The 9,914-nt window shown below is 48.6% G+C and overlaps 1 protein-coding gene across 6 annotated transcripts in view; it reads right to left on the minus strand.

Moving 5' to 3' along the window:
- The window catches only part of LOC108528438 (uncharacterized), a 113,610-nt gene that overhangs the window by 93,972 nt on the left and 9,724 nt on the right, over nt 1-9,914 (minus strand). For all 6 annotated transcript variants that reach the window (XR_001885152.1, XR_001885153.1, XM_017870233.1 and 3 more), the window contains exons 2-3: nt 678-832; nt 504-550 (exon numbers count right to left, since the gene is read on the minus strand). Coding sequence is in view for 4 of the 6 variants with exons in the window: in XM_017870233.1 (XP_017725722.1) it covers nt 504-550; nt 678-685 (55 nt within the window). In the remaining 2 variants the exon portion in view is untranslated. The remainder of the gene's footprint in view (nt 1-503; nt 551-677; nt 833-9,914) is intronic.

The following is a 9,914-nucleotide window of genomic DNA, read 5'->3' on the forward strand; positions in this document are numbered from 1 at the left end:
AAAAAAAAAAAAAAAAAAGAGAGATTAAAGTAAAGACAGGCATAAGAAAACACAGGGGTATTGATTGGGGAAGTGACAAGTGTCCATGAAATCTTCACAATTTATGTTCAGAAATTACAGTAAAGACAGGTATAAGAAATTATAAAAGTATTAATTTGGGGAACTAATGTCCATGAAATCTTCACAATTTATTTTCTTCTGCCACGGCTTCAGCCGGTCCCTCCGTTCGGGGTCCCTGACTTCCCGCAACACCCCACGGCTTCACACTTCTGCATCAGCACCACTTCTGAACCCCCATTACTGATTGTCAGAATTTTTAACACAACTAAACATGAAACACAAGTGCATCTGCATTATGTGTGGGTGCTCTTTCGTTGTATTGTATTTGGGGTGAGGTTACTTTAGGGCATGGTCCAGGGTAAATTATTTTAAGGCCTGGGTGCCCTGCTGTGAGGTCAAAGGAGGATGGGACTAAGACTGCAGAGCCCCGGCTCCCCCATTACCTGCCAATTGTCGGTCCTTTGTTGGGGTCTCTTCTGCTTTATCTGGCCTGAAAGAGATGGGGATGTTTCTGATCCCGGGGCTCCTGGGGGATGGTGTGCAGTATTTCCGTGGATAGAGGGTGCCATGGGCACTGGTGGGAAGCTTGAGTGTCTCCTCCCAGAATCCATCAGTACCTCCTCATCTGTTCCTTCAGCTTCTGGACCTTGAGCACCAGAGCCGGGGCCCCTGATCCACTTCTGCCCTTACACCAGGGCCTGGTCCAGCTCCACCTGCTGCTCCAGTAACTCCACAGTTTGATCTAGATCAGCTGTGTGGGGGATTCAAGGCCCTGGTGAGAGGGAGTGGTGAAAGGAGCATCAGCCAGGGCAGGGGGCTGAGGCCCTCAAAACCTGTGTTGCAGGGTCTGGCTCTAAGGGAGGAATTCTACCTCCCTTTTCCTTTTTCTAGCCCATTAGCTTAAGGCCCCCCGTACTGAGAAGCCCAGGGACCTCCTTGCCTTGGGGATAGGCCGGTGTGGACAAATAGAGCTTCCTGGCTCAGGGAGTGTAACTGGATTCCTTGAACAAGGATATGGGGTCACTGGAAAGAGAGGACCGGCTGTACCTCCCTGCTAAGAAATAAATGTTAGATGAGGGGGAATTCCTGTTCAAGGGCTCTGTGGACTGTGCTGCTCTGGAGAGGGTGGGGAGAGGGAGCCCTGAGGTCTGGGCTGGTGTGGGGGTAGGAAGGAGCTGAGAGCTGTAACTAGACAAGGAGCTGCAGGGCTGAGGTTGGTGCAAGGTGGGATTTAGAAGATACTCCCCTGACTTCTGTGCTGATCCCCTTCACATCCTCCACCCCCACCCTTGGTGTGCGTCAACATGTGAGGGTGACCTCATCTTCCCACTGCCCCTGGAGCTGTTCTGCTCTTCCATGCTTGCCTTGGGGTTTTCAGAGCAGCAACTTTGTGAGTCCTAGAGTGCTAGGGACCAGGAGGGCAGGAGGAGGTGGAGACAATACCACTAAGGAGCCTTGAAGAGGGAAAACCATGGTGTGTGAGGCCCAGGAGCAGTCTGAGTTGCCCAGAAGACAGTCGGAGACTGCTCTCTCCAGGCCTTGGCTTTACTTCAGTGCCTGGCCCTGCAAAGGCCCCACGCCTGCCCTGCTCTGCTGCCTCCACCTCCCTCTCAGCCTGGTCTCAGACACAATCCAGACCAACTCCTGTTTCTGATGTGAAAAATGTTCCTGTCAGTTTAGACAGAACTTGCTTCAGAGCACTGGAGCCCAGCCTTCCACAGGTCTTGTGTCTGTTTTTCTTGGCACTGTGTTTCTTCTCATTTATTCTTCTGAATTGGCAAGGCAGGAATTACATCACTGGTTTGCAGATGAGGAAACTGACTCAGATGGGTTCATTCAGCACTCACTCACTGGGCAAGTGTCTGTCAGGGCCAACTGTGGGCCAGATGTGCCAGGGCTCTATAGCTAGCTGGTGGAAGGGCCTGGAGGGTTCATATTCAGGTTCACCAGATTGAAAACTCATATTGACCTTACTTAAGCACTGATTCCCGCTTTACAATCCATGCTACAAACTTTACTGTCTTAAGAAGTTGCCACAGCAGCCCCCGTTGTGGTCAGTCAGCAGTCATCAACATTGAGGCAAGACCCTCGTCCAGCAAAAATATTAGTATTAGCTGAAGCCTCCGATGACTGTTTGCATTTTTTAGAAGTAGTATAAGTTAAGGTATGTACATATCTATTTTATACATAATGTTATTGTACACTTAATAGTCTATAATAGAGTATAAATATAATTTTTATATGCACTGCAAAACCAAAACAATTGTGACTTGTTTTGTTGGCATGGTCTGAAACCAAATCTGCAATAACTCTGAGGTATGTCTGTAATTTCCCTTTCCCTCTTCTTGCTGGCCCAGAATCACCTTGTTTCTTGTCCCTGTCTAGCCCTGCATGCTGCAGGGGTTTGCTTTCTCTGGTAGGTCTGGACACTTTGTGTCCTTTGTAACCTAGGCTCTTGGCATATGACACTGGTACTAGCCTCAAGCTCTGTTGGACTAGTGAGCCTCCCTCCACACCTCCTGAACTAGAACTGAAGCTCTGTGCACACACCGTGCATGTGGGTCTGTATAGAGATGTCGGCTTCCTGCAGGGTGTTCTGAAAGGGTGTTCTGTTGTGACTGGAGGGCATAGCCACAGGTCTCTGGGCAGAGGTGGCTCAGAAAAGAGTGGATGACCCCAGTTTTGGTCATCTGGGAACAGGAAGATCCTGAGACCCCATGCCTTAGAAGACAACACTGCCCCAAAGCTGGCAGCAGCTAAACAGCTTGCTATCTGGGACATCACTCTGCATTGGAGGGGAAGATGGCCTCTGCCATGGTGTAGGGGTCCAGGAACCAGGCAGGGAGCCCTTCTTATGGGTCAGTGCTTCTCACAGTTGGGAGCTGAATCACCTTTAGATGAGGCCTAAGACCTCATGTTCCTCACTAGCTGACTTATTCCCACTCAGTGGAAAAAGAACCCAGAACCTTTGCAAAATTTTAGGAGAGAGAAACTTTCCCACTTGTCTCATAGTGCTAAGGTTATGCATGACTCATGCTTGAATGGCAACGTGTACACAGCTTACAGTCTTAATTATTAGAATATAAGAGGCCAAAACTACTGTTGTTATAGATATGTAAAACTACACAGTACAAAATTAAACAATCCACAACCAATTAACAGTGGAGATAAATTAACTCCATTTGTAAATTTAAAACAAGATCAACAGCCAATTAGAAAAAAAAAATACAAATGAGACTTTTGCAAGACAGCCTATATGACAGGCTAATAACAAAGCTTCATGAAAATGACATTTCATCCATCTTAGTTTTGGCTTTAGGTTATAGACTCCAAAATGGACTAACCCCAAATAATTCACAGTAGGGAGCCCTAAGCCAGAAAGAAAGGTGTCAGGGCAGACCTGGGACCTGGAATGAACACACACCCTCCCTCAGGGTCACAAATGGATCCTCTAAGACCCCTCCTCCCTCAGACACTCCATCCAGCCATCAGAAGGTCCACACAGCACTAAGACCCAACCACCTCACCATCCTCACCTCCATGGACAGAGCCCAGGTGAGAGCCACCCCTGCTCCTCCTCCCTCATCTCCCATAGCCTCAGCACCATCGTCTGCCTCAAGTCCACCAGGACTGAGCTCCTCATGCCCTTTCCCTGTTTGTGTCAGTCACACTGGGTCTCCCACATTCCCTGCACTAGCATCCCCACAAGGCTCCGCACACTCCTATTCTGTCCCCACAGCATGTCCCCTACCTAACTCCAGAAATCTTCCCACTGCACCACTTGGAATCCACAGTCCACGATCAGCAAAACCTTCTCATCTTCTCTCAGGATATTCCCTCACCTTGAAGCTCTAACAGGAAGGGGGTCTTCCTGAAATGTGACCCCTTCTGAAGTTCCCTCACATGGGGGAGTTTCCCAGGAACTTGTACTCCCGGGTTCAGAGGTGAGGTGGGATCCTTGATCCTCACTGTGGTTCTCAGACCTTTCTGCCTCTCTCCTCCCTAAACCCCTAAGCTGTCATCAGACTAGGGCCCCATTCCGCTCTTGTAGCCACTCCCTGTGGGACCCAGACCGTTCCTGTCAATCCTGAATCTTGTAGCTCCTGGATCACCATCATCCTCTCCAGCAGTGCTGTCTCCTAGATTCTTTGTGACTTTGACATATGCAGAGGTCGTGGGCTGAGTACTAGTCCCCAAAGAGGTCCAGTCTTAGTCCTTGGAACCTGTGAACAGATTGCATTACATGGCAAAAGGGATATTATTCATGTAATGAAGATAAAGGACCTTGAAGTAGGGAGATTATCCTGGACTCTCTGTGTTGGCCCAATCAAATCACACGAGCCATTAAAAGTAGAGAATCTGCTCTGGATGGAGTCAGATGCTGTAGAGAAGGAAGGCAGAGGAGACACAGCAAAGGGGAGATCAGAGGTTCCAAGCAAGAGGATTGGATGTGCTTTAGGCACCAGAGAGAAGTCTCTAGGATCTAAGGGTGCTCCCAAAAAGGAAGTGGGAAGCTCAGTTCTATCTGCAAGGAAATGAGTTCAGACAAGAACCTGAATGAGCTTGGATGAGGATGCTTCCCCAGAATCTCCAGGAAGGAACACAGACCTGCCCATACCATGATCTTAGCCCCATGAGACTGTGTGGACTTGCAGCCCATAAGACTGTGGCATGATAATTAGGTGCTGTTTAAAGCTGCTAAGTTTGTGGTAATTTTTATGGCAGCAATAGTCACCTATACAGCAGAGAAGACGACCATGCTCTCTGGCCTCTCAGATCCTGGAACTCCTTTCCTTCATAATCATGTCCTCCTCTGAATCTCATGCCCTTCTTATCCCCTAGGTTTCCTCATGGCAAAGAAGCCCAGCCCTTCCACACTCTCAATTTCACACTTTCCACTCTCTATCTTTCCACTCATCCTTTGCAGGGTAGCCACAGGCTCTGAGGACACTGATACTATTATTTTATTATATGCTGTGATGTAATATCAGTGAAACACTCATTGCTTATGTGCCTGCTTTCCAGGTGTGGAGTCCATTCTGTAGTACATCAATTCCAGCAATTCTTCCACCCCCTTGGGATTCCTAGTCCAGCGATCCTGCCATATACTCTCTCTCCCTCAGTGCTTGGATTCAACTCCTCACCCATTTTGGATTCTGTAGTAAATAATTTCCATCCTTCCCTTGCCTCTCCCTTGCGTTGTCACACTTGCTTGGCAAAACTACATAGCTGGTGGATTCCGCCTCTGTCTACACTGCACCTGCCCCTTGAGCTGCAGGAGAGAAGCACACAGCACACTGACTGTTCTCTCTACCTTCATGACCCAAATCTCACGGGGAGCCCCCACCATGGCCAGCAATCACCCTCTCCCTGCATGGCTCACCCTCAGCCTCCTCTCGGCCTGGGTGACTCTTACACACCTTCTCCCTGTGTTCACATACCCAACCCTCCTTTTCCATTCTTTCTTCAGCTGATGACCTTGCTTCCTACTTCACTGAGAAAACTGAACACATTAGAAGACAATTTCACAGATTCCACCACCGTCTGCTCATGCATTTGCAGCTCCACCGCATGGCAGGCATTTTTCCACATGGCAGACTGTTGGGTGTTAACTATTCTGCTCCCAACCAGAGTCAGTTCATCTGTGGGTGTGCTGAACATCATCTCTTCTCATCTACTTAAAGGTGTTAGTTCATCAAGTAATACCTTTTATTCTGTCTATCATCATCCCTTTTCCTCTTATTCCAGTGTTTCATTGTGGCACTCATGAGGATGCACATCCCAGGCCCTCAGGTAGAGGAAGAATAATTGATGATGCTCTAGCTGTCGCAGTCTGAAATCTATTGTCACGTTTACACCTGCCTTGGCTTTTTCCTGATTGAGGAAAGCAGGGAAACTAAGGCAGGAATATTTCTACTCTGAAGGCTGACTGAGGCTCCAGGGCTCCCTGCCACACTTACCAAATTTTCCTTAGGCAGCACAGGGTCTAGGGTGCTTCCAGCCAACCTTCCTGCGCTCTCTCCTTCACTGGGGCCCAAAGTTGCATTGTGGTCTGATGGCTTTCCCAGTGTTTTCTGTCTCTATCCTGAATTTCTATCACAAGCATTTCCCTTAATAAGTCCTTGCACATTTAATACTGTATTGGGGTCTGCTCCTCAGGAGACTATAGCTAACACAAGTGGTATCAAGGGTGATACCACAAAGAGGTATCAAGGGTGATACCACAAAGAGGTATCAAGGGTGAAAATGGGCAAAAATTGGAACTTGAAATAAGCTTTCCCACTGCCTTGCAGGCCAAGAGGATGCCATCTGGGTTAGTGGGGGACACAGTCCGTGGCACAAGGTGCAGCTGAGCTGCTGCGGGTGTCACCAGTGCTAACCTGAGACAATGTCCTGGTTAAAAGAAGCTATGGCAGGTGTGGTGATTGAATGCCCTGCACAATAGTGATGGAATTGGGGGGAAACCTACAAAGACAGTGGAGTTGGCTGGTTACTTCCCAGCTGTGTTGATGCCCTATAAAAGGATAACGAGAATCTGCAGATTGTTCACAGCTGTCACTGGCTACGTGTGAGAGCCTCTGCAGTGTCTCATGGAGAAGCCTTTATCTCCTGCAGCGAAAGGATAGATACCATGGAATGGTAGCTGAAGACATCATTATGAGGGCCACAGTGCTCCAGAGATCTTTGACACTCAGCCAATGCAGGTCTGTTATAAGAAAGTCAGGGCCATGGTGGGGAAACCTGAGATTCTGCAAACCGGAACAAGATCATCTGATGGGTGCTGCCCAGATCTTCTGGCCATATAGAGGAGGCTCACCCTTCTCTGGTAATGGTTCCCACTTCCTATGCTGGAAGATGCTGCAGAAGCCTCATCCCTATGATGCATTGGGAATCCCACTCAGGAGCTTTGCAGGAACCAGCCGGTGTGTCCCAATAAGAGCACAGGGAGCACTTCTGGGATTGAAATTTGAGGGTGTGTGATCAAGGGGTCAGAATGTCAGTCTGGATGAATGAAAATCCTTTGGCTTGGAGGCACTTTCTCAGGGCATGGGTTTATCAAACACCCCAGAACTTTGATAAGTGGGGGTAAACCCACTGCTGGGGTGAATCTAGATAAAATGATTCCCAAATCTCAACAAGGTAGACATGTCTTTGTTGCCCTAGAACATGTAGAGGATGGAATAACGAGGCTGAGCAAATTGGGCATGGTGAATGCCCCTCAAGACCATGCTCCACAAGAGGATGCAGACGGCACACCTTCCACCAGAATCTCAGGAACGAGATGGTGAGAGGGACCTGCATCACTTCGGGGTGTTGTCCTGTGCAGGCTGGGGGTGATGGTAGTAAACATGGTCCCAGAGTTGCATTTATTAATATCCCTGGGGAGGGTGTGGCCCTGAAGAGACAAAGACTAAGTGGTGACAGTGACCTGAAAAAGCCATAGAGCACCGTTACTATGGCAGCCTCAGAGTAGCAGCCAAGAGCACACAAGCTGCAGGGAATGTGAGGAAGCTTAATAGGGGGTAGTGTCACAGGGTTAGGACAGGCAGTCAACAAGGGCACTTGTTGATATTTGTGATAACAAAGCAAGAATTGAGGAACAGGAGGGTAAAGGTTTTTGACCCAATACAAAGTCATGATCCCATCCTCAATGCCTAGACCTCAGCCAAGATTCAGATTCAGATTTCAGTGACAGAGGAAATGACAGAGGAAGACCCTGCAATCCCATGGAAGTATATGCCGGGACAATTCCCTCAGTCCTTCAGCAAAGGAACCTATAGCCATTTACTCGGGAGACTATACACTGGGGAAAGGAAACAGGCAGAACTGGGGGGATTATTGACACTGAGTGTGAGGGGACACTGATGCCCAGATGCCCACAGCACTATCATGTCTCCCATCATAGTGGGGCTTACAGAGGTCAGGGAGTAAACCTGGACACATTATGGGCCACAATGGGACCACTGGATCCATAGACCAAGTCCTGGTTATCTTCCAATTCTCTGAGTGCATAATTGACACTGATGCACTGCTAAGTGGAGCCACCCCCACAATGGGTCCCTAGTCTATAGAGTAAGGGCTCTCATTGTGCTGTAAGACAAAGAGAAACCTCTGACACTGACTCCATCCTGGCCAAATCAGAAATCACAGTGTGTCCCGGGGTGGGTCTTGAGGAAGACACTGAAAGTACTGTGGGGGGTCGCACCAACATTACAGAGCTGAAGGAGGTGGATGATGTTGGAGCTATCTATCGTCTCTACGTAATCCAGCAACCTGTCCCTTAGGAAGCCTGACGAGGCCTAAAGAATGAATGAGATTACTCCAGGTACGGCCAAGTAGGAGTTATAATTGCAGCTTTTATGTTGTCTAGATATCACTGGTAGAGCAGATTAATAAAACCTTGGGCACCTAGCGTGCAGCTGTGGATTTGGTGAGTGCATTCCTTTCCTCTCCAATTAGAATGTGAATCACATTCATGTGGGATCCACCACACATTTATTTATAGTTTGCCTCACGGCTATTGTAACTCCCCTACCCACTATAGTACAAAGACTACACTAAACATACTGGATATCCTATAGGATATTAAAGCAGCTCATTTCATTGACAATTTCATGTTGACTAGGGTGTATGAGCAGCAGGTAGAAAGTGCACTGGAGTCCCTGGCAAAACAAGCGCACCCCAGAAGGTGAAGGTAAACCTTACAGAGCTTCAAGAGTGGCCACTGAAGTGAAGTTTTATGGGTGAACAAGGGCCAAGTGTTTAGGGGAATGCAGGTGTGTCCCCTGCAAGGTAAAATACAAACTGTTTCATCTTGCATCCTCACCAGAAGGAAGGAAGCACACTGCCTGGTGAGCCTCTTTGAGTCCTGACGACACCACATTCCACATCTAGGCATGTTGCTTTGGCCCACACTCTAGGTGACATAGGAGGAGGCCAGGTTCAAGTGGGGTCCACACAGGGAAGGACCCTGAAACAGATCCAGGCCATGGTGCAAGCAGCCAGCATCCCTCAGACTCCCTGGGGCTGGTGGTGCCAGTGGTGGGGAAAGATGCAGGATGGAGCTGAACCAAGCACCAGTGGGAGAGTCACATTGAAGGGCCTGGAATCTGGAGTAAGATCATGTCATCCACAGCAGAGACATAGCCCCATGTTAGAAGCAACTTTTAGAGTTCCTTGTCCTGATTAGATAGAATGCTTGACCTCAGGACACCAAGCAACTATGTGATTCCAAGTGCCTGTGTGACCCACAAAGTCATAGATTGTACAGACCCAACAGCATCCACCATGGGGGAAAATGGTCCACCTGGATTGAGCTTGAATCTCATGTTTACACCCACAGAAAGCAGCCAAGTCTCAAGTGGCACTGAACAGCCAAACAGACAAATGGCAGTTAGCCAGCCTTCACCATGGGTCAGCCTCGGCCTAGTAGGATGAGCGCATGAATGGAGCAACCATAGTGGCAAGCATGAGGCTACGTATGGGGCCAGCAGCACTGACTCCCCCATGCCAAGGCAGATCCAGCTGCTGCCACCTCAGCACCTCTGAATGCCCAACTCAACAGCATTTGAGGCCCATGATGTGCCCTAGTGGGGCAATATTTCTTCTTCTCCTTCTCCTTCTCCTTCTCTTCCTTCTTCTTCTTCTTCTTCTTCTTTTTTTTTTTTTTTTTTTTTTTTTTTGACAGAGTCTCGCTCTGTTGCCCAGGCCGGAGTGCAGTTGGCACGATCTCGGCTCACTACAAGCTTTGCCTCCTGGGTTCACGCCATTCTCCTGCCTCAGCCTTCCAAGTAGCTGGGACCACAGCTGCCCACTACCATGCCTGGCTAATTTTTTTGTATTTTAGTAGAGAC

The sequence above is a fragment of the Rhinopithecus bieti genome, unplaced genomic scaffold (assembly GCF_001698545.2).
Source record: "Rhinopithecus bieti isolate Rb0 unplaced genomic scaffold, ASM169854v2 scaffold_5150, whole genome shotgun sequence".
NCBI classification, from domain to species: domain Eukaryota; kingdom Metazoa; phylum Chordata; class Mammalia; order Primates; family Cercopithecidae; genus Rhinopithecus; species Rhinopithecus bieti.